Raw genomic sequence first — 24,318 nt, 5'->3', positions numbered from 1 at the left:
TTGCTACTTCATAACTGTAATTTTGCTACTGTTATAAATCGTAATGCAAATATCTGTGTTTTCTGATGTTCTTAGGCCACCCCTGTAAAAGGGCCATTTGGCCCTCAAAGGGTTACAACTTACAGGTTGAAAACCACTGTCTTGGGAGCTAACAGGACACAGGCTGACTGGATAAGCAAAAGGTGGCTTTTAGGAAGAGTATTTGAACCAGGTCAGAAGGACCATGGATATTAAGAGACCTGGAAGACGGGGCTGGGGATTTAGCTCAGTGGTAGAGCGCTTACCTAGGAAGCGCAAGGCCCTGGGTTTGGTCCCTAGCTCCTGGGGGAAAAAAAAGAACCAAAAAAAAAAAAAAAAAAAAGAGAGAGACCGGGAAGGATAACGCTCATGTCTTGGGCTCCTAGCCTTGCCTAGTCCTCACCTCCTCACCTGAAAGACCCAGGATGGGTTACATTACATCTCTAAGGTCCTAGACCCTGAACAAGATTATGACCCAGAGCTGGCGTCTCTGTGGTTCTTGGAGAATGCTACCCTAAAGACTAACCCAGCCCACGCTGGCAAATGCCATTCCCTGAAGCTCTGTGCCTACATGGAGTCTACCCTCTGTCCTGTCTAAATGAGGTTAAGGTTTCTCTCGGAGGGGCTGGATATGTGGCTCAGGTGTGGAGTGCATGTTGAAAGCCCTAGATTCCGGTCCAGCCCTGAGTAAACTGAAAGCAATGGTGGATCCTTGTAGTTGCAGCGCTCAGGAGGCAGAGGCTGGAAGATCAGGAATTCAAGGAATTCATGAACTGCATACAGAGTTCGTGAAGCCTTGGCTACATAAGACCCGGTCTCAATCTATTGATCAATTAAAAAATGTCGTTAGGGGTTGGGGATTTAGCTCAGTGGTGGAGTGCTTGCCTAGCAAGCGCAAGGCCCTGGGTTCAGTCCCCAGCTCCAAAAAAAGAAAAAAAAATGTCCTTAGGCTGGACGTGGTGGTACATGCCTTTAATCTTAGTAGAATGCAGAGAGGGGGTAGATCCCTGGGAGTTTGAGGGTAACCTGGTCTACAAAGTGAGTTCTAGACAGCCAGGTTTATGTAGAGAAAACCTTTCCTTGAACTATAAAACACACGGTTTTTTTAGATTTATTTTATGTGTTTGAATATATATGCATGTGTATGTATGTATATGCATATGTGTATGAACATGTGTATATATATATATATATATATGTGTGTGTGTGTGTGTGTGTGTGTGTGTGTATATTATATGTATTTGAATGTATGTGAGTACCTGGGAGTTGCAGATGGTTGTGAGTCCCTATGTAGGTGCTGGGAATTTAAAACCAGGTCCTCTGTAAGACCCACAAGTGCTTTTAACTGCCGAGATCTCTCTCCAGGCCCAATAAATACTGATGTTAGCAGGCCTGTCTTTAGCTGGCGTCCTGTGTTGCTGGAGGTACTGAAACTTTGGTGCATGAGCTTGACCATGGACAGGTAATGCTAAGGACAGCTCCTTCCTAGAAAGGGAAACTGAGGCTTAGGGATTGACTGAGAGATTACCTCCATAGTCAGGTTCAGTGTGACAGGCTGCCCCACCATAGCTGTCCTGAGACTGGAGAAAGCTCAGAGAGAAGGGCTGGGCTTTCCTGGTTCTAGCCATAGGGCAGTCATGTGTCTTCACTTACTCAGGCAGGACTGGTGTCTGGAGAGAGGGATTGGTGGTGGCCCCATGGTTGGGGCAGGGACTAAAGGACTGAGACATCATGGGTTAGAGGACAGTGAGGAAAAATGTTGCTTTCTAAGAAAAAGCTGGATATAGAGCTGTATAATCCCAACACATGAAGGACCGCACAGAATGCTCTAGGGTTCTTGCTCTATGTACATCACAACCCTGTATTGAGGACTGCAGAATTAGCCCAGTGGTTAAGAGCACTTGCTGAGCTCTCCAAGAACCCAGAACAGGCAACTCACAACCACCTGTAACTCCAGGTCCCAGGGGTTCAACACCCTCTTCTGCCTTCCCAGAGCACTAACATGCATGTGCGCACACATACACATGAAAACACATGTGTCATATAAATTAAAAAATTGAAAAAGACTCCAGGTCAACTTCCTTTCTGGGAAAAAAAGTTTGTTGAGATGGTTCATGAGTTTGGGAAGATGGCTCAGTGGTAGAAGTGCTTACTACACAAGCAAAAGGACCTGGGTCCCAAGAACCCACATAAGCACTGGGTGAGTGAGGTAGCCCTCCTGTAAGTTTAGAATCTCCATAAAACTAGCCATAGCTCTAAGGTCTGGGTTTAACTGAGAGACCCAGCTTCAAAGGATAAAGTGCAACTGATATAGTAGGGTCCGCTTGACACGAGCTTCAGCCACCACACGCAGGTAGACACCTCTGCCTATACACCTGTGTGTCCCTTTCTTTTAGTCTATGTGTGTGAGTGCTTTACCCACATGTATGTGCAGAGTGTGTGTGTGTGTGTGTGTGTGTGTGTGTGTGTGTATTCCTTATGAAAGTCAGAAGAAGGTATCAGATTCTGTAGAACTGGAGTTATATAAGCCATCATGTGGCTACTGGGAACTGAACTCAGGTCTTCTTTACCGCTGAGCCATCCCTCCAGCCCCTGCCCATGTGATCACACACACACACACACACACACACACACACACACACACTTAAAAGAAAGAAAGACAATGTATAGGTACCTATGGGCTTCCTGCAGTTCTCAGTTTCTCCTTAGGGACTTTGAGGAACCCAACCTTCAATGAAGTGCAGACGCTTCTCCTTCCTGGGTAGTAATGCCCCTCTACTTGTGCACTGGACAGTAAGTTGCCCAGGTCTTCCTCCTCCTCCTGTTCCTCCTCCTCTTCCTCCTCTTCCTCCTTCTTCTTCTTCTTCGAATTATTTATTATACTTTATGTATATGAGTACACTGTGGCTACCTTTAGACACACCAGAAGAGGGCATCAGATCCCATTACAGATGGTTGTGAGCCACCATGTGGTTGCTGGGATTTGAACTCAGGACCTCTGGAAGAACAGTCAGTGCTCTTAACCGCTGAGCCATCTCTCCAGCCCCTTAAGAGTGCTTCTTAAGACCCAGAGAGCCTCCTTGCTGTGAGCTATGACTACTGGGGTTGGTGGACAACAGGAGTGGTGGTACACAGTAGGTAGGTTGAGGAGGTATGAATACATTTCACTGGCTGGCAGGAACAATGCCTGTAAGCTATTCTGAGGGTTCCCAAGCCAGGAGGGAGGAGTATCAGATCTGTTCTGCTGTCTCAACTAAATCATGCTCCCCCTTTCTTATCCCTCCATCTAGGCTTGTCCCTGCTCCTCTGACAGCAAGCTAAGGCTCTGTACAAACTTGTCCTCGGATTAAAGTCTAAATCACTCTTGAAGGAGAGGAGGGGAGGGAGGACTGCCATGCTAGAAGGATAGAAGGGCCAGGTAGGTGGCCTCTTTCTCCAGCTCAAATGCAGGTCAGACCCATTGGGTTAGAATTCAGAAGGAAGCAGAGTGATTCCTGGTTTTCTCTGGAAAAAAAAAAAAACAAAAAAACAAACAAAAAAAACCAAACTAGCAACATCCCAATGTTCCAGCCAAATTTGGAGCCAATCCTCTGGGTAGCCACAATGTACTCTCTAGGCCCACATTAGCCAGGGGAAATACTTTAAAATCTGAGTCAGGGTTAGGGGTGTAGCTCAGTTGATATTTATCTAGTATGTATGAGGCCCAGGGATTTGATCCAAGTACGGCAAAAATAAAATAAAATTTAAAAAAATCAGACTTGGTAGCCACATGTCTGTAACCCTAGCATTTGAAGAAGCATTGAACAGAAGTTTAATATCATCCTCATCTGCATAGAGAGCTGGAGACCAACCTATGATATTACAGCAAAGTAAGTAAATTTGGGCTGGGGAGATGATTCAGCAGTTAAGAGCACTGACTGCTCTTCCAGAGGTCCTGAGTTCAAATCCCAGCAACTACCAACCACATGGTGGCTCACAACCATCTGAAATGAGATCTGATGCCCTCTTCTGCTGTGTCTAAAGACAGTGACAGTGTACACATATACATAAAATAAATCTTTTTTTTTCTTTTCTTTTTTTTGGAGCTGGGGACCAAACCCAGGGCCTTGCACTTGCTAGGCAAGCGCTCTACCACTGAGCTAAACCCCCAACCCCAAATCTTTTTTTTTTTTTTTGGTTCTTTTTTTCGGAGCTGGGGACCGAACCCAGGGCCTTGCGCTTCCTAGGCAAGCGCTCTACCACTGAGCTAAACAAATCTTTTTTTTTTTAAGTAGATTTAATTAAATCAAAATCAGAACATGTTGTACCTCGTCACCCTCAAGGAAGCCCTAGTCATTTCTCTTTCAGAGGTTGCACCCCAATTCAAGGGGTCCAGGTCTGGAATTCGCAGACAAAAGCAGATAGGTTCTTCTTCCTCAAGATGGCCACTCAATGCATATGTAATGAGGTATAGCCAACGGTGAGTTCAAGGCCTGGCCCTAGGACTCCACAGATCTCCAATAGTCCAATGGAGGCTTGCTCCCTCAGCCTCGGATGAAAGGTTGGAGACCACAAATGGCATGGGCCCCCATTCATCGTAATCACATCTGAACATCAAGCCCCGCCAGGACAGAGAGGATGCTTGGCTGGGCAACTACATCAAGCATGGAGAGGCAAAGTGAGCCAGGGTCGAGTTAGCTCCCTGCACTCATGCCTGGCACTGGACCTGGTGCCCTGCCACCCTCCAAAGCACAAAGGCTACGCTCTGCAAAGGGGAGGTTTCTCTAGAAGCAGCGTTCCTGGTTGGCCCATCCCATGGCTGCTGTACCTCAGAGGCCTTGTGGAGGAAGCCTCGAAAGTCCCTTGATCAAGGGAGGCTAGGGATCTGATTGGGATGCGTTGGCCTCAGCTCTCCGGAGGGAGAGCAAGGAGGGTGACCTTAAATTGCAATCCCTCTTCTAGGACGACCTGTAGCCAGGCCTTTTGAGGAAGGCCTAATGGCCTGGTGCCCAGTGTCTGTGCACTCGCCCTTCCCCCCTCTTATGGGGGGCTGCCTTCATCTGGGCCCCACTCCCCTGCTGGGAGAGAGGGACTGGGGGGGGGGGCGCCACAGCCGCCACCACTGTCACGGAAGGGACATTCCCCAGTCATTTGGAACTAAGTAAGTCCAGATTCCAGCTTGCAAGCCTGGCCGCGGAACCCTCTTTGGGCCCCCCTCCCCCAGGACGGGGCCACACAGACACATGGAGGGAGTGTGCACAGCAGATGCGGTCCTGGGAGGCAGCCAGAAACCTCGCAAGACCAGAGGCTGCCATGGTCTGCTTTGTCAGTGAGCCGCTGGGGTCTCTCCTAGTCCCGAGGTCCACCTCCGCCACGGTGTCTGCCCCTAGAAAGCTCACCGCACCAATTTCTTTGCTAAGACTCTGCTTCTCTGCTTTGTAGAGGTGGAGCAGAGTCTACCTCAAGCCCTCGAGGCTGCTGCTGCTGTTGCTTTCAAGAGAGTTTCTACCGAGGCCGAGGCCAGTTCTTATGGGAGAAGCGTTGAACATGTACCCTTCTTTGCCCATCCCCAGCCCCAGTGCAAGCAGAGGCCCCAAGGTGGGGAAAGCCACTCCCCTGCCCATGGTCAGATGGTGGAACACCTTCTACCCAGCTGAGTCTTTCCCTTACTATCCGGTGACGCAACTTACAAAACAGATCTGCCTGCCTGTCCTCTTGGGGCAGGCTGACCACTGACCATGAAAACAGGGATGTTGGGAGGAGAAGAGGAGGGAGGAGGAAAGGAAGATGGCTGGGAGCATCTTGGTCAGAATGGACCACTGAGGAGCAAGAGCTGGGCACAAGTCAGTGAAGGTGAGGCACTCGGGTGTCTGTGGGAAGAATGTGCAGGAATAGTTACTGTGAAGGTCCCAAGGCTGGGAGGGCCCAGGTATGGAAGGAGAAGTTTGTAGCCAGGAGGACAAGAGTTGGAGGTAAGGACAGGCCGAGACAGAGACAACCATCTTTTTTTTTTTTTTTTCTTTTTTCTTTTTTTCGGAGCTGAGGACCGAACCCAGGGCCTTGCGCTTGCTAGGCAAGCGCTCTACCACTGAGCTAAATCCCCAACCCCCAGAGACAACCATCTTAAGACAGCTTTCAAGGACAACCAGAGGGAGACTGTTCTTTGCTTCTACCATGTGGATTCTGGGGAGATATCTCTCTCTCTCTCTCTCTCTCTCTCTCTCTCTCTCTCTCTCTTCCTCTTCCTCTTCCTCCCTGTTTCTCTCTGTCTCTGTCTCTGTCTGTCTGTCTCTCTCTCCTTTTTGAATCAGGGACTCACTATGGCCAGGGCTGGCTTTGAACTCCTTCCTCAGTCTCCTTCCTGAGTCTAGGATTATAGATGTGTGCTACTAAGCCCAACTTGGATTTGACTTTTAACAAAGTAGGAGCCATGGAGATCTTTGGATAAGCAGAGAAACCAACGCGACCTTGCACCCACCTTACCCTGAGATCTTGCTGAAGCTGTAGGAGGAAGGAACAGTAGCAGGGACAATGAGGGAAGAGGCTTTCACATAGTTGGATAAGAGGTGAACCAGCCTTGGAGGTGGTAGCTGTGGCTGCTATGCGGTGGTAGGGGGAGGTAACCTGTGCTCACCTGGTGGTAGGGGGAGGTAACCTGTGCTCACCTGGTGGTAGGGGGAGGTAACCTGTGCTCACCTGGTGGTGGAAGAGGTAACCTGTGTTCACCTAGCACTTTATTTTTTTTTTTCCACGTGGAGAGGTTTAATGAGAGAAGAGTAGAAGAAGAGAGGAAAGGCGGCCGGCCATGGGCACATGGAGGGGGCATGGGGGCAAGAACAGAGAAGAACAAAGAGCAAGGGTAAGAGAGAGTAAGAGAGGGGTTGGGGATTTAGCTCAGTGGTAGAGCACTTGCCTAGGAAGCGCAAGGCCCTGGGTTCGGTCCCCAGCTCCGAAAAAAAGAACCAAAAAAAAAAAAAAGAGAGAGTAAGAGAGGGTAGGAGGGAATAAGAGACTTTTTTTTTTTCCGGAGCTGGGGACCGAACCCAGGGCCTTGCGCTTCCTAGGCAAGCGCTCTACCACTGAGCTAAATCCCCAACCCCGAGACTTTATTTTTTTTTAAAGATTTATTTATCTATTTATTTATTTCATGTATGTGAGTACAGAAGAGGGCGTCAGATCCCATTACAGATGGCTGTGAGCCACCATGTGGGTGCTGGGAATTGAACTCAGGACCTCTGGAAGAGCAGTCAGGGCTCTTAACTGCTGAGCTGTCTCTCCAGCCCATATTCCACACTTAAAAGGTGAAGCTCAACGTATTTGCTAATGTGAGACTCCAGACTGGTTTAGGCTTTGGGCCTGAGCTGCTGAGAGGAAGACCTGCCCACAGTCAGGCAAGGCCAGGCCTACTAGTGCGGCCGGTGGCCTGTGTCCTCCGAAAATTCACTGCCTTGCTTGTCTGTCAACCATCACTGACCAGGTTCTCAGAGGAAATGTCTATGCTATGGAAGCAGAGGGACACTGAGTTCGCACCCCAGCTCTTGTTGGGGGTGTGGTTCTGCAGAGCTAGGTACGATGGAGTTCTAGGCCTGGCTCTTGGCTCCCCATGAAGGCTGGTCAGGCTAGATGGGTTGCAGGAGGGCTTTATGGCCCCTGTCTAAACAGGATATGCTCAGGATGGCCTTCAGTCATGGGTCACTTCAAAGCTGGCGAGCTTAGGTCCTCTCAGCTCCACTTTCCTTACCAACACACGTGCATGCGCGCACGCACGCACGCTCACACACACACACACACACACACACAAGCTCTAACATACACACAAATGAAAGTGTAACACGCAAGGATCTTAGCTCAGCGTGTGTCTGTCTCTGTATTACTCACACTGAACTCACATGGGCAGCAGTTGCTGATAGTTCTCTGGCCTAAAGAATGTGCAGAGTTTAGGATTTCCTCGTATTTGGATGACGGACCACAGGAAATTCTGATTCAGCCATCGTAAGGACTGACTTTCTGGGTGATGGGCCTCTACCCAGGGACCTGAAGGATCTAGAAGGAGACTGGAAAGACATTCTGGATGTAAAGGAACTACATGTGGGAAGGCTCCAATACGAGAGTCCAGGGGTTCTAGAAGAGGCTATGGATGCCTGAGAGGTCCAAAAGCAGAATAAGAGGAGGGGGAGGCGGACAGCCTTGAGGAGGGAGCCTGAGACCCATGTTAATGGGTGAAAGAGATGACCCAGGCTCAGTACTGGAGGAAGTGCAGGACTCCAACTGGCATAGATGTCCGGTAAGAGCATTCCTAGTGAAGGGAACAGGAGTAGAAAGGCTGGTGAACAGCCAGGGAGGTGGGTCACTCCAGCTTTTGATCGGCTCCTTGCCAGCCTCTGGGGCAGGCTGGGCAGGAGGAGGGTGAACCAAACCTCATTCTGGCCCTGGGCCAGGGGTGACTCCTCACTGCCTCCCCCTCTTGGTGCTGCCCAACCGGCTGCCCCACTCCCCCTTCAGGCCCCTTCCCAATTCTCCCCCTCACTGGTTCCAGTTCCGGGGGTGGGGGCTGGGCGAGAGAGCAGGCAGTGGCGCCTGGGGCAGGGGAGATGAGAAAACCAGAAAGTAAGGAAATCTGAGCCAGCAATGCGGGGCGGGCCAGGGCCTGCTCTGCCTGCTAGGCCCGGGAAACAGGTTCCCTGGAGACTGGTGCAGGGGAGGGAGTGTAGACACCACCTTCGTCCAAGGGGCGTGGCAGGTCTCTGAGGTCTTCCAAGTCCAGCCTTCCTAAGCAGAGGGCTGAAGACAGGGTCCCTCTCAGGTTAGCTGGGGCAATGCATCTTCAGGCTTCTGTCTCTAGCCTGCGGTGGGCCTGGCAGCCAGATAGAGGATGTATAGGCAGCAGGAGGCCAAGAGGCTGCAATGCAGTTCCCACAGAACAGCCTGGAAGAGCTAGAGAAAGAGAAACAGATACAAAAGCTGCCAAAAAAACAGTCGGATCAGGTTGAAGGGCTGGAGGACCTGAGGAAGGAGCTTTTCTCTTGCTTTCTGGGAGCGCCATCACCCAGGGTGGGGACTAAGCCAGTTCCTGCCCACCTGGAATCCCTAGAAGGGTACAAGAAGCTAAGTCACAAATGCTCTCCCCTGACCCTGTCCTGTGACTGGAGTGGGAACTACAGAAGATGCAGGTCATGTCTGGAGCCTTGGGTCTCACAGAGAAGATGTGTGTCATGACTGGAGCTTAGGGTCTCTCAGATGAGGCAGAGAGGGCTTTTTGTTCGCACCTAGGACATCCTTTCACGGGGAACATTAACAGTTAATGGGTATGGGGAGGTGACAAGAAGGCTCTGGGTGTCAGGGGTCATAGGGTGAAGACAGCCAGTCCATGGAGCTAGGTAGGATGTCAGCTCTCTCAGTTCTGTCTGAGCCTCTTGGCTCATGTTATCCTTTGAATGGATCTGGTGCTACTACTCCAGCTTGCTCTCACGGTCACTCAATAATGATTGAGTTCAATCAAAATACTGAACTCTGTAAGTGAGGCTTGGGGCTCCAGCTCTGCCAGACCCAGAGCACCTGTCTGTTGCATGCCTTTGGTTCCGGTAGGTACCATGAGCCTGGCCTTCTGTTCTGGGGCTTTCTCTCAACTCCTGAAGATGCCTGTTCTCTTCAGCCTGGTGGTCACATGTCTTGCCCACTTCTCTCTTCCATTCTATGACCAGGACAATAGGACCACTTCCTTCGCGATGTTGAAGATCACCCAGAGTAAGGAACTGGAATCCTTGCTGGAGTAGGAGTTCTCCCAAAACGTGGTTGCTTTTCCTTTGTTTGTTTGTTTAGCTTTCTGAGATAGAATCTCACTATGTAGCCCTGCCTGGCTTGGATGTTAGAATATAGAACAGGCTGGCCACAAATCCACATAAGTCAGCCTGCCTTTGCTCCCCAAATGCTGGAATTAAACCAGAGTTGGTTTTAAAGGTTCTTTGAATCTCTAAAATTGAAGACAAAGTTGTAGAAAATGATCTACTATTTCGTCAGATAGTATTATATATTAAGACTATAGGCTGGCAACGTCGCTTGGTTGACACAGGCTGAACAGGCATGCACAAACCCCTGGTTTGACCCTCAGTACCACGTGCTGCTACAGGACTGCAACCCCTGCATGGTGGAGGTGGAGGTAAAAGGAAGTTCCGTTCAAGTCATCCTAGGCTACTAGTAAGTTTGAGGCTAACCCAAGATACATGAGACTCTACCTCACTAAGATCTGCTAGCCTAGGCTTCCTGAGTGCTGGGATTAAAGACCTATGCCACACCCCCACCCATACATCCCCTATTTCACTATGTAGCCCCTACCTCAGACTCACTCGGAAGTGTTGGGATTATAGGATAAGCATGTGCTTCTGTGACCAGCTTAGTACTTGGGTATTGGGGGCTTTTTTCCCCCTCTTCCTCCTTTTCCTTTAGGATTTTTTGCTGGGTTTTTTTTTTTTTCTTCAGAGCTGGGGACCGAACCCAGGGCCTTGCGCTTCCTAGGCACACGCTCTACCACTGAGCTAAATCCCCAACCCCTCCTTTAGGATTTTTTTAAAAAAGATTTATTATATATAAGTGCACTGTAGCTGTCTTCAGACACACCAGAAGAAGGCATCAGATCTCATTACAGATGGTTGCTGGGAATTGAACTCAGGACCTCTGGAAGAGCACTCAGTGCTCTTAACCACTGAGCCATCTCTCCAGCCCTCCTTTAGGGTTTTTGAAAGCTTAGGTTATCTTCCAACTTGCTATGTAGCTGAGGATGACCACAAATTCCCAATTATCCTGCCTCCACCTCTCATGTGCCACCATGCTTATCAACACTCAGTTTTAAAGATAGTTTTTTTTTTTTTTTTGGTTCTTTTTTTCGGAGCTGGGGACCGAACCCAGGGCCTTGCGCTTCCTAGGTAAGCGCTCTACTTAAAGATAGTTTTTATTCACTCCTCTTGACCCATTCAGGGGGACCTGGCCTTCCACTCTGCACATAGTCAGGTTCAGTTCTCGTTCCTGGCTCCCTCCCCATCATCCCATCACCTGAGGCCTTTGTGTATAGACTGTTCAGTGGCTGAGCCATTCTTCACACTAACAGGTTAGTTAAGCGACAGGGGTTCACGGAGCCAGGTGGAGACCGTGCAGTAATGGAAGAGATGGTCCTAGAAGCCGTAGGGATGTCTATAACCACTTATTTATCTTATGTGTGAGTTCTCCGTCTGCACATATGCCTGCACAACAGAAGAGGGCATCAGATCTCATAGATGGTTGTAGTGGCTGGGAATTGAACTCAGGACCTCTGGAAGAGCAGCAGTGCTCTTTCTTAACCACTGAGCCTCTGTCTCCCCAGCCGCTGGGATAGCCTTGTAATCACAGCAAGGAGTCAGGATAGGCCTAAGCTGCCCATGGTGGTGGTGGTGTTGCCGTGATGGTGATGGTGACCACAAAGATGGCCCTGGTGATATCAGTGAGGATGAGGGAGGTGGTCAGCTATGATTTACTTGACTCTGGCGCTACAGACAGAATACAAGCGTTGTCCATGCTAAGTCTATCCTCTACCACTGAGCAACACCCTTTGGCACGTCAGTGTGTGCACGTGTTTTGTTAGTCCGAGCAGGATTTGACTCTATAGGCCTGGTTGGTCTAGAATTTGCCATGCAGGCCTGGAACACAGAGACATGCCTAGATGAAAAGCTAAAGGCACATGCCAGCTCACTTAGCCTCTTGTCAGTGTTCTGAATGAATCGTGACATTAGGGAGAAAATAGGCGCTGTCCCTCACTACAGTCACCACAAACAGCAGGTAGACGTTTGTTTCCTCAACTTGAAAACCCGGTCCTTCTTGGAAGCATAGGTGGTACCCTGCTTGTGAGTCAGGTGATCCTCAGCAGTACCCCAATACCCCTCTGATACCCACAGTCAGCCAGTCAGAGGAAGAGTGGCTCTTCCGGGGGTTGGAGCCAGGAAGGGGAGGATGGAGAAAGAAGAAAAGAGAAATAGAAAAGGAGACAGGAGGAGAGAGGGGGGGAGGAGGGGGTGGAAGAGGACAAATGAAAGCAGGCATAAGAAGAGTGGAAGGCAGAGAGAATGAAAGGGGAAGAAAGGAAGACAGAAGAGAAAGGAGAGGAGGAAATAGGAGATGGAGGACCGGGAGGAAGCAGAGGACAAAGAGGGTCAAAGCCTCCTGGGACAGCAGCAAGACTGTGTGGGGAAGGGCTGAGAAGTGGTTCTGGCTGATGAGGCCATGACCTTGGGGGATGGGCTGCTCAGAGGGACCCTTCCGGGGGTCACAGGAGGCTCTTGCTCAATTGTTGAGGAAATTTGAAAGCAAGTGTCCTTTTCATAGCGGGGAAGTCTCGAGTCGTCCTCGTGTCATCTGGGTTGCCTAGAATATGGCACTGTAAAGGGAAAGTCTGTGAGGGCCGCTGGCTTGAAGGAGACTTACTGGTGTTTGAGGTGGTCACTTGGAGCATTTGGTTAGCTGGACAGAGCTAGTGGCTGGGCTGCACCGACTTGACCTACTCTGGAGGTAGCCATCTGTCGGAAGGTCCAGAAGTGCCAACCGTCCCAAGGGCTGCATCGCCACCTGCTGAGAGGCCTGGGCCGTCCCAGGTCCTTCGCTGCGGGGCCGTGGCTGGCAGCAAGTAGGAAGGAGGAACGCGGAAGGGGGCGCACAGGTGAGTGCAGGTTGGTTGCTCCCTTGCGCTCCAGCCCTTCTCACCAGGGAGCTGAATGCCCGGGTAAACACCAGGCGCGATGTGCGCGGTGTATCCACGGAGAGACAAAGCCAGGGCGGGGCGGGGGCGCCGCCCGCGATGCCAGGGCGGGGGTGCAGGGCGCAGAGCAGCCTCCCCTGGCGCGGGTTGCCCACCGCCTGGGAACCCTGAGCCCAGCCCGCGGACAGGTGGAGCGGGGGCGGGGCGGTGGCCGGGAGGGTCCCGCCCCGGGGGTGGGGCCGGGCGGGCCCGGCGGGGCGGGGCCGTGCTATGCAAATGTCGCCCACGGGCGGCCAATTGCCTGCGCTCCGCGCGCGGCTGCGAGCGTCCTGTCCCGCCAGCGGCCTCGAGACCCGAGCAGCTAGGGAACAAACCGCAGCGGTCCAGGGAGCCCCGAGCGCAGCGTAGAGCCAGGGTACGCTTCGAGGACCCGCGCAGCCCCGCTCGGTCTCCGGGCCCTAGTCAGGCAAGCGCAGCACCACCCGGCCGAGCACAGCGCAGCGCTCCGTAGCCTAGCGCGCGCCGCCGCCCGCGCCCCGCACCGGGGAATGCGCCCTCGGCGCGCAGGCCAGGGGGCGCCCGCAGCCCGCCCCAGGGGAGGCGGCCCCGAGCGCCCCTGAGCCTTTCCATGGCCCGGGCTAGGGCCCGGGGCCTCGGCTGCTGACGTGCACGAAGCCAGGGGAACCAGTGAAGCCGAGACCGCGGTGCGGATCCCGGCTCAGGCTCAGAGACAAGAGGGCGCGGACAGGGCCGTGGCCCCGGGGGGCAGCTAAAGCGGACCGGCCGGACGCGGACCTCTTCGCTGCTGCGGCGGCCACCGCTGCCCGGGCGCCCAGGCCCCGTCGCCGTGGACGAGGTGAGTACGGAGGGAACGCGACCTCCCGACCCCACTAGGACCCGCGGCACTGCAACTCCTTAGAAGTGCGCGAGGTCTGGCGAACCGTGCCACACTGTCTGAGGGCACTAGGCGACAGGACTAGGATGTGCTTCATACCTGTCCCGGCGTCCTGAACCCCTCCACTCCCGGGCTCTGTAAAGATGTGTGACTAGGTGATGTGGCCTGCGGGGTCACCGGTGTGTGAATCAACTTTTTCCATCCCCCTAAGGTTTTGGGTGGGTACTCTCACCCTCGCGGAGTGGGAGTTCGGATCCTTCTGTTTTAGTCCTCTGCTGACGCCTGCAGCAGCACTCTTTCCCAAACGGCGCGTTTGCACTGCCTCGGTCTGAAGACCAGGGTAGCCCCAAGGGAAGGTCTAAATTGGAAGCCCCCACGTGGAGGGTCGCCCGGAACAGCAAGACAAGGGGATCTGTTTCGAAATGGGCTTTTCTTCCAGCCATTTGCGGATCTCCTGGTCCCCAGCTGTATCTTGGTCCTGTTTGGATTCAGGGGTCTCCGTGTTAGGTGAGGTGTTGTTAAGTTGGAAGAGCCTGGAGTCAAGCTCCAATTTGAACCACGGGCCCTAGAGGTGAAGTGGGCAAGGGTCCATGGGGTTAGCGGGTTTTTAGAGCAGGTGAGGAAAGGAAAGTGTCAAGATGAAGAGTCCTTTGGAACTATGACTGGGGTCCCACCCGGACCGATGGTAACTCCTTATTCTTGAAATAGGTGCATTTTGCCACCAGTCCGTTAACATCTGGGGAGAGGACAAACTGAAGCCTTCCTGTGTCCAACGTGGAGCTGGGCCAGGTAGAAGGACTCCTGTTTCCCCGAATTTACTCTGTTTCTCCAGTATCCACTACCCTAGTTACAGATATAGGAAAATTGTGCCCAGGGGTGAGATGGAGCCGGGGCTGCTTCTCCGGCTGCTCGGGGGTGTGTGCCTAGACCCAGTGGACTATCTTGTCTGGGCCAGGCAAGAATGCAGTCGTATCTACCCTCGCTGTTTTCCCCCCCTTAGTTCCAAAGGAGCCAGGCCCGGAAGTAGGAAGGTGGGGGTTGGAGAGGCCAGGAGCCCAGCCTCAGCCCCCGCTACTCTGCGTACCTTGGGGGTGGGGATGGAGCCTGGCCCAGGTGACCTTGACTGGGAAACCCTGGCCACAAAAGGGGGTTTCGGTCCCAGCCCGTCTGCTTCCTGGTCTATGAGATGTTGGGGGAGGGGGAAGCTGAGGCTCCAGGAAGGAGTCTTGGGGTGTGTGTGGGGGGGTTAGCTGATGAGCTGATGGGGTGCTGTTAGTAATTTCCTCCGTGTTCCTCCACAGCCCTGTTCTTGCTTTGCCTGCTTTCAATAGAGGCAGTCCTCAGCTAGAGGAGCCAGCCTTCCTTTGCTAAGACAGGCTCCCCCTGACACACACATACACACACATAGACACACACACTATGAGCTTGGGAGGTCTGGATCAGGCTGGACAATTTGACCACCTGGCCCCCCGTCCCGCCCCCAGGTGCCTCTGGACCCCTTCCTCCGTCCGCCCCTTCTCTGCACCCCTTGCCAACCCCAGCTCCTCGTTTCTTTGTTCAGGCGTCTCTCCTCCGTCCCTCCCTCTCTCCTCCCTCTCTCCTCCTCCCGCCTGCTGCCTCCCTCCCTTGTTCCCTCCCGCCAGCTTTCTTCTCCTCCTTTTTCGGGTTTTCTCCTGGTGGGCTCCCAGGTGGCGGTGACTGTTCCTCCCCTGTCCACCTACTCGAGCTTGTTCAGACTTGGGGGCTTTAAGAGGGCTGGGGCTGAATGGAAGGTATCCAGGGGGTAGCCGAAGGGAAAGGACTGTAGCCGCCCCCTCCCCCTCCCCTCTCTGTCCCTCCTTTCCTCTTCATCCTTCTCTTTCCTCTGTCCTCACCCCTGGGTTCCCAAAGAGCGGCCCTGGATTTGGTCTTGAGGCTCTAGCAGACTTCATCATACACACACACACAAACACACACACACCATTGACTCCTTCAAGAGCCAAAGAATTGTGGGAGCTCCCTGTAGGAGCCTCATGGGAAAGGTCCCCTACTTTCTTGGACACCTTGAGTGAGTCCAACACTGGTTTTGGTGACCCTGACCATGTCATTGTGGAAATGGATACGAGGAAAAATGAGGTCACGGGTCGGGGGAGGCTGTTGACTTGAACCCCCTGATCAAAGACCTCAGGGACTCAGACTACATCTTGTCCTTCTAGCTTCCTTGAGCCGCACCCCACTAGCAGGTCAAGTTCTTGAGCAAACTCATGCTTGTGAGGACGTGCGTGGGCATGCAGGTGTGGATGTGTGGATGTATATACAGGACTGCTCATGGGGGCCTCCTGGTGCACCCTTAGGGTGATGGAAACTGCTTAGCCCTTTACCCCTCCCACCTCCGTGCCGGAGCCTGTCTTGAATTCTGTCAGCACTAGCTTTGTGCCCCCAGCCGATGGGGGAGGGGCTGGGCCTGTTTCTCCCCTCCCCCAGTCAGCCAGCCTGGGTTGGGGAGATCTTGGGGAAAGGAGAGGTGTGCCAGGCAGAGCACCGCTGGAGGAGTCAGCTGAAGCTGCACTTCCTGTCTGAGGAACCACCAAGTGGTTTTCCTTGGCAGGAGAGGCAGGGCTCCGGGGCTGGGGGGCTGGGTCTGAGGAGGGCATTGGAGTCTAGGAGTCCACAGTGGAGTCTAGGCCTTGTCTCAGCCCCACAGGCCCGGCTGGGGGAGTAACGAGTCACATCCTAATACACATACCCTGGTGTCCTGGAAATGGGTCTGTCATATTGCTTCCCATGGGGAAGGGGAGAGACAGGGCAGATCTGGGGGGATGAGGCTGTTATTCCTAATGCCCTCACCCTCAGTGCTTTCTGGTTGGGGGGTGGGAGTTGGCGCAGACTTGTATCGGGAGGGAGCAATATGTTACAACAACTGGTGCTGGGCTGCGTTTACCCAACAGCCAGCCTGCCTGGGGAGACAATATTTGAAAAACATGGTATTAAAATTTGGACTTGCCAGGGATATGGGTGACTTTGAAGGGAGCAGTGCATCTGGAGTCCACTCTATCACAGATCTGCCGGCCATTCTAGCATCCTTTCTGACCCCTGAGCTGGTACTTTTTCATGGAGGAAGTCCTTCTGCCTGTCTAACCTGAGTGCTTCCTGCTTCCTGCTCTTTTAGTAAATGTGAGTCCTGTTATTATCTGTCTGTGCTTTTTTGACTGATGCCATCCCTCCTGCGTTGGGCCATCTGTGTGTCTCTTTCCTGCTCCCCATCTTCCCATAATTACCTTCCACTCAAATATTAGGTACAGACTCTCCTACTCTGGGAGGAGAGCATTTGCTCGAGCAGATCTAGACATGGGAGAGAGCGGCCATTCTATAGGTTGTGAGCAAAGCTTGGAAACTTGCTGTGAGCCACAGAGGGTTCTGCCATCTGCTTGTGTTCCAGCATGGAAGTGAGGGGATAGTAGGGGCAAGGCTTGGCCCTCCAGCTACTCCCCTTAGTTCTACCACTCCCTGGTAGCCCGGTAAAGTGGGCTTAGTGACACTTCCTCAGACAAAGGTAGGCAGAAGAAAGAGCAAGCTTTGTCCTGAGCTGAGGGTTGTGAGCATGGAGACTCCAACATTCTGCTCAGGAAGGGAAACTGAGTTACAAGGAAAGGTAGGCAGGGTGCTGCACTCTCACAGTCTTGGCCCTTAGGAGGCAAAGGCTGGAGGATCTTCGTAAGTTCAAGGCCAGAGGGTTATATAGTGAGGAGAACCTGTCTCAAAATAAAAGGCGGCCTATGGAAATGGCTCACACATTCTAACCTTGCTTTCTTTCCAGGTGTCCACAGAGCTGGAGCCTGCTTCCTGGGCCCCAGGCCCCTCCCACAATGCTTGTCACTGGCTTCATCCTCTGGGCTTCCCTGCTGACTGGGGCCTGGCCAGCTGCCCCCATCCAGGACCAGCTTCCAGCCACACCCAGAGTCCGACTATCTTTCAAAGGTAAGGGACTTCTTTGCTCCTCTCTCAAACCATCCTTTCTTACAGTGCTATTCTCCTGCAGAGGGAAGAGGAGCAGTCAGGGCACAAGGACTGACGACAGTCTCTTGGGGTTTCCTAGGGCAAGCATGAAGAGAGACGCAGAGCTTGCTGGGAAAGGCTGAGACCCAGAGGCCTGAGATATTCTGGGAGAGGGTCCTGAGCCGCATACTGAATTCTTTTTTTTTTTCCGGAGCTGGGGACCGAACCCAAGGCCTTGCGCTTGCTGAGCAAGCGCTCTACCACTGAGCCAAATCCCCAAACCCCGCATACTGAATTCTTTGAACTCTGGGAGATAACTCGGGGGATTTGCTGGTGTCAAGCCAGTCTGTGTCCCAGTAGCTTCCAGGGTGGAGGGTCAGATGATAAGGTAGATTCAGTCAGCTGGAGGAGCCGGAACATTCCACTGGGTATGTTGTGGTACAGGGTGAGTGTTCCACGGTCCCCGAGGAAGGGCACAGTGTTGTGCCTAGAGGATTGTGGGGGAATAGAATCTTTGGTGGACTTAGGGAGGGCATCTATGTCGTGAAAGGCATTAACGCCCCAAGTCCCCAGTGAGTTCTTTAATCCGTTGTCTTTGTGGCTAGCACACCTGGCAGGTGAACACAGAGAACAGAGAATCCAGCACCTGTGACTTATTTGCTAGACACTTCCTCAAGGGACGTGTGTGTGTGTGTGTGTGTGTGTGTGTGTGTGTGTGTGTGTGTGTGTGTGTGTCTGTGTGTCTGTGTGTGTGTGTGTCTGTGTGTGTGTGTGTATCTGTGTGGTGTGTTTCTCTGTGTGTGTGTGTTTGTGTGTTGTGTGTGTATTTGTGTTGTGTGTGTGTGTGGTGTGTGTCTGGTGTGTATCTGTGTGGTGTGTGTGTGTGTGGTGTGTGTCTGGTGTGTATCTGTGTGGTGTGTGTGTCTGGTGTGTGTCTGGTATGTATCTGTGGTGTGTATCTATGTGGTGTTTATCTGTGTGTGTGTGTGTGTGTGTGTGTGTGTGTGTGTGTGTGTGGTGTCTGTGTGTGTATGGTGTGGTGTGGTGTGTGTGTGTGTGGTGTGTCTTTGTGTGTGTAGAATGCACCATAGGACTGAAGTGAAGAACAGTGGCTATGCTGGGGTTAGGGGATTTAGAGTTACTGCTGAGTTCTGTCTTGGCTATCCTCTGGCTAGAAGCAACGTTGGCTAGCCTCCTGCCCTGGGTGGGGCCAGTTCAGCCCAGACTAGCCAGATTTCCCAGCAGCCATATTGGGTGAAAGGCTGGGCTGACCTTTCCTTCCTCAGGCTTGGCTGAAGCCCAGCCCCTATCTCAGTACCGTGGCCCCCTGGCAGGGCCCCTGGCCTCATCCCACCCCACCCCCACAACTTGATTAGAGGAGGGGGAAGGACCCGGTTAACTTTCCCAGTCCTGATGGGCAGACAAGAGTTAATGGGTTCTGGTTCTTAAGGGCCTCCTCTCCCAGGCTGGGGAAGGTGAGATATTTATTCGGCTGATACTTCAACCCTTCCCTGGTGGAATTCCTCAAAGCAGATTAATAAATCTTGACGGGGCCATTTTCTCCTCTCACCTCCCTGCCTAGGGCCATTAAGTGTCCCCTCCCCCAGCAAGAGAAGGGAGGGGGCTTGAACAGCACACCTCAGGACCCTGCTGTGTCTACAGCTTTGGATATTGTTATTAACATTCATTCCAGAAAGCAAGCAAGCATAGGGCCGTCTTCTGTGCTCCTTTTAAATTTACTGGACCTGTAGGGGCACAGGCTTCATTCCCGATCGCAGAGAGAGAAACTGAGGCTCAGGCAAGAGCAGGGCCAAGGTCAGGCAAGAGGCAGAGAGGAGGCCAGAAATAGAACCCTGGAGTCCTGGGCTTGCTGGCGCCCACATCGAGTTGGGTCGATTCCCTCTCAATTAGCTCTGAAGCCGACACCCACAGTGACTAAAAGCCCAGCTTCCTGGCAGCCAGCCTACGGTGTTGTTTGCTGTGCCTCTGCCTGCCTAAGGTAGGGCTAGAGGATGCTTGGGGCCACCCCATCCTGGAGCCTAGCACCTTCCCCAGGAAGGGACATCAGCCAGGGTGACCTCTCTGTTCTCACCTGACCTTATGCCATACGTAGCATGGTGCTTAGGTGTGAGCTCAGTTCAGCAGTTACTTGAGCACTTACTGTGCGCTGTACTCTGCCGGAACACTGAAGTAAACATGATGGAGGGCACATGAGACTAACTGTGAAAACTCTTACTAGGTGACCCCACTGTGGAGCCCAGGCCCTGCGTGCCCTCTCCCCTTTAGCTCCTCAGGCCCACAAGAAGTGGCTGTCAGTGAGGAAAAATGTTTGTGGGATTTGAGTGGAGACTGACTTAGAGATGGGGGGCAGGTCTCACAGCTGGCTTAGGGGCTGGAAGGAAGTGGGGGTCTTCCCTTCCAGTGTCCACATTCAGGGTTCATAGAGAGTTGCTCTCAGGAGGAAGCACTGCTGGGCTCCATGACTCTCTTTCTTCTTCATGCTTAGATGGATACAACAGCCGGAAGCCAAGTTTGAGTGAAAAAACCTGCCTTGGGTGTTACAGTGGAAGGTGTCACCTCATGCTGGGTTTAGCTAAACTCTCCTAAGCAGAGGTGCTGGTGTGAGGGGCCCGCACTTCTCGGGAAGATAAAAGAACAAAGACAGGAATCAGACCAGATTCCAGCGTGCAGCCCACCCATCCGCCCAGGCACCCCAGATTTAGAGCCAGGAGGGCCTGAAAGCAAAGGGCTCATTCAGACGGAGAGGTTTCTGTGGTCCATCTCCTGGGCTTCCATTAGCAGCACAGAGAATGCCAGACACAAACAAGGAGCCAAGTAGGACCAACTTCCAGGGCACCAGATGTGTCTTTTCCTCCTGCTCTGTAAGCTGCCCCCCTCCTGATGGTGCCTGGGGTCCCTTTGCCCAGAATAGCAGGCCGAGTTGGGATGAAAAGCTTTTCCATCCCTGCCCTGGGCCACTCTAAGTCCTGGACGCCACCTCCCTCACAGCAGCAGGGAGGTGCCAGGCTCTGCCAGGGCCTTTGTTCAGTGCAAGGAATGTTTACTTTTTGTCAGGAAGCCCCCCACCCCCACCTCCATGCCACTGCCGTCTGGACTAGCTTAGGCCAGGATTTAGGGCTGAGAAATGTTTGGTAGGAGAGAGGGACCTTGTGATGACGTGACACAGCTGGGCTATTAGGGAAACTGAGGTGTAGGAATCCAGAGAGGGAGCCAAGTGGTCACTGTGAGAAGAGAGATCAGGAAGGAGACAAAGAACAGAAAGGAAAGTGGATGCCTTTGCCGAGGTGAGAGCCAAGCAGGGCCCTAGAACCTCAGGTGGAGCTGGGCCCTGACCTCAGGTGCACCTAGCTTCTCAGTGGGGAAGAGTGCTGTACCCTTGGAGGGGCAGAGCTGATGTCTGCCCACACACTTCATTTGCATGTGACATCACCGGTGGACCGGGTTGCCGAATCTCCTGTTGGGATTGATGAAGTTGGAGGTCAGGCGTGCTCACAAGTCATCGGCTTCACCTGGGGGCGGTGAATATAGGTTAAGGTGTAAGGGTTTGAAGCAAGCCTTGACAGAGCCTTGGCCCAGGCTTAACTGGGGGGTAAGGGTGGGGCCCTAAGGGTTCACTGAGTCTCCAAACTTTGAGGAGCTTCTAATTGTAGAGAAATAAGAAGGAGGAAGGGGTCCAGGACTGAGGCCATGGTGCCATCAAGAAGCTGGACAGGGGGTCAGGTGGCTTTGACAGCTACCGTGGGTTCGGAGCTCTTAAACTAGGGAGGGGCGGATGTTCCAGGATGAGCCGGGATGACAGTTGGCTTTGGAAGAAATGGAGGCCTGCTTTGTGTGACTGCAGGAGGCCCAGCTTGAGGCAGTCAAGCCAGGAGCCTTGGCCTTTAACCCAGACCCTTCCCAAGCTTCGGACGGGACGCACTGGTTGGGCCTTCCGAGGCCCAGGCCTTGGCTCAGGCTCTGGCATGCTGCCCACCCCGCCCTGCTGGCTCCAGCTTCCCTTGGCACCAAGTGGGGAGCTGGTGCATGCTCGAGGAGTAAATCATGTTCCCTGGCAGCCCTCACGGCTTCGTAATCGTAAAGAATTTAAAGAGAAACTGCCAAGATACAGATCTCACCCGGGGCCCCTAAAGGCATCTTTTACCCTGTGGCTTGGGAGGCAGCAAACCCCAAAGAAAGGTTCTTGGCTGCTTAACCTGTATGTGTGTACACACCTCTCACCCTTCCCGTTCTCTAGAGGTGAGAGCTCAGAAGATGGCTTCCTGGTCCCTGATTACTAGGGGTCCCGAGTGACCCCCTTCCCTTAGAGAGTATTAATACATATGTGGTCAAACTCCAAACCTACCCCTGTTGGCTCTGTGAATTCCATGAAGTGGCTTAGGCTTCCTGAGCTCTGCTTTCCCCTCTGTAAGGTGGAAATGGTAGTAGCACCCTGAAAACAGCATCAACAGTAGACCAAGCAGTTCTCGGATTTGAGATCCTCTTGCCTCAGCCTCTGGGGTGACTGGGATTAGAGGCCTGTGTTGCCAGGCCTATCCTGCCAGGCCTATCCTGAGGGCTGCCTCGTTTGCATCGTAATTATCAATACACCTTGAACAGTGAACTTGCCTGTTCCCACTGCCTTCTGGAAAGTGGGGCCGGGAATAGTTCTGAGTTCATTGTGGTGTTGAGCAGATTTAATTATGTGGATACTGTCCCCGGCAGAGAAGAGAAGCTCAGTGACCAGGATGGTGGCTGACAGGTGAGGGTTGATGGGGCATGCCCACCTTTCCTCACCTTTCCAGAATTCTGACATTTGGTTAGGGAGGCGGTGCCTGGGAAGGACCTGCTGGGGTAGAGGGGTCAAGAGAGAGAGCATTTCTACCATGGGTGGGTGGAAGGCAGGCAGGCTTCATGGTGGAGGTGGTGCTTCAAACAGGAAAAGAGAGATGGGGAGGAAAGAGATGGGGCAGAGGCAGGGTTCATACCACCCAGCATCCTTTAGTTCTGTTCCTTGTAGCAAAGTCCTAAATATATAAGTGGTGAGGAAACTTCATGGTGGATAGATTGCTGGGAAGCCGGTGTCCTGAAGCAATGGCCTCCCAACGACAGAGGCATCCCGAGCTTGGCTTGAACAGTGGATCCTCTGCAGTGACATCCACCCACCCACCCACCCATCCATACCGACACCACGGAATGGGTGCTGCTCTAGCTTTTGCAGCTTGTCTTAGGGTGGCCAGTCCCAGGCTGCTCAAAGGGGCAGAGAGAAGGTTTGTTGGCCTGGCCCAGTGCTATCCTGGGAATCTGAGCCCTGCCTCAAGGGAGCCCTCGGAGAAGCAGAGAGAATTCCTGCTGCATTTTTCTTAGAAATAGCAAGAGGGCCTTTGCCAGAGACTTGGATGCCAGAAGGCTACAGCCTGAATCCGAAGCCCAGCTCACGCTAGCGCCTGAGCTTGGCAGGCCTGTAGCTCCCACCCAGGCTGCTCAGGCCCCAGGAGAGAATAGATGCTTTCTGGGCTCCAGACCCTGACCTATGGTTCTGACCTAGCAAAGAACAGACCTTGGGCAGTAGCTACTGGTCTGGGATCCAGGGGACCCGTCTGGGGTTGGGCTCAGCTCGGCCCACTGAGGTATTCCCTGCTCTGCTTACCAGCGCCAGCTGTCTAGGGCTCCCTCTACCCAGGCAGGGACAGACACGGCATCAGTGGCTCTCCAGGGACCAGGAATGCTGGGAGTCTGGAGAGTTGAGCTCTAGGAGCTCCAGCTCCATTCTTCTCCCCTGTCCTCCCTCCACCTTTCCTCTTTCCTAACTGCCACCTTGCTGTGACTCTCTAGTTTGACTCCCATCTTTCCTCTGAAGTCTCCATAGTCAAGAACCCAATTTCTTCTCACTTGGGGGCTTGGTGCTGCACCCTCGGTTCCCTCTTTGGGCCAAGTCTTAAGGATTGTACACAACAGGCAGTTAGAATCTGGGGATTTGTGGGTTCCGGAAGCAGTCAGAAGACTAGGTGGGTGGCTCTCTAGAGGGGCCTGCAATGGAGCCGCTGTGATTTTTAACCCTTTCCCAACCTGGCACCACGGTGACTCCTAAGCCTGACCCTGGAGCATCTTCGTCTTCTGTTCTCTGCTCGATTTCCCCATAATATTGTGATGGGGTGGGGGCTCAGGTTGGGGCACACGGTAAGGGTGATGGGAAGGAGCTGCAAGGACTCTGGAGATCTGAGGAGGACAGCAGAGAAGGCTAGGGCCAGGGCAGGGGGGAGGGTCTCTACGCCCACCAGCCTGTTGTCCCATCCTGGCCTGTCTGTCTGAGTGATTTATAGCAGTAAATGAGCCATGGGGAGTTTGTTGTCTTTTGCAGTCATGGGGAAGGAGAAGGAGGAGGAAGAGGTGGAAGAAGAGGTGGAGAAGGAGGAGGAGGAGGAGGAGGAGGAGGAGGAGGAGGAGGAGGAGGAGGAGGAGGAGGAGGAGGAGGAGGAGGAGGAAGGAGTGAGAGGTTTCCGGGCCAGGTCTGGAATGTGGGAGGAGGGGTGAGTCCCTGGGGCCTTTGGAACTGAGACCTCTGAAGACTGGCTCACTCTTTCTACCTGAGGAAAGGAAGAGCGGCCCCCCTTTGTTACTCCTCTCACATTTCTTGAGGCACATTCTGAAAATCCACCACTGACTAGCCCTAGTTGCCCTATCCTGGTCACCTTCTTTGGGCATCTCTGAACTCTTCTGCATCTTCAAGCCGAGT

At 53.1% G+C, this 24,318-nt stretch overlaps 1 protein-coding gene across 8 annotated transcripts in view; it reads left to right on the top strand.

Moving 5' to 3' along the window:
• Positions 1 to 13,037: 13,037 nt before the first annotated feature.
• Positions 13,038 to 24,318, top strand: part of Sema3f (semaphorin 3F) — a 28,938-nt gene continuing 17,657 nt past the window's right edge. For 5 of the 8 annotated variants that reach the window (XR_005487847.2, XR_005487846.2, XM_039081591.2 and 2 more), the window contains exons 1-4: positions 13,437 to 13,571; positions 14,319 to 14,399; positions 16,597 to 16,763; positions 17,407 to 17,567. Coding sequence is in view for 6 of the 8 variants with exons in the window: in XM_039081591.2 (XP_038937519.1) it covers positions 16,762 to 16,763; positions 17,407 to 17,567 (163 nt within the window). In the remaining 2 variants the exon portion in view is untranslated. Of the gene's footprint in view, positions 13,572 to 14,318; positions 14,400 to 16,596; positions 16,764 to 17,406; positions 17,568 to 24,318 lie in introns of all 8 variants that reach the window. The other 3 variants (XM_039081590.2, NM_001413830.1, XM_063265627.1) reach the window with 3 other exon arrangements.

Source organism: Rattus norvegicus, chromosome 8 (genome assembly GCF_036323735.1).
Source record: "Rattus norvegicus strain BN/NHsdMcwi chromosome 8, GRCr8, whole genome shotgun sequence".
NCBI lineage: Eukaryota > Metazoa > Chordata > Mammalia > Rodentia > Muridae > Rattus > Rattus norvegicus.
This window is presented reverse-complemented; position numbering and strand designations above follow the sequence as displayed.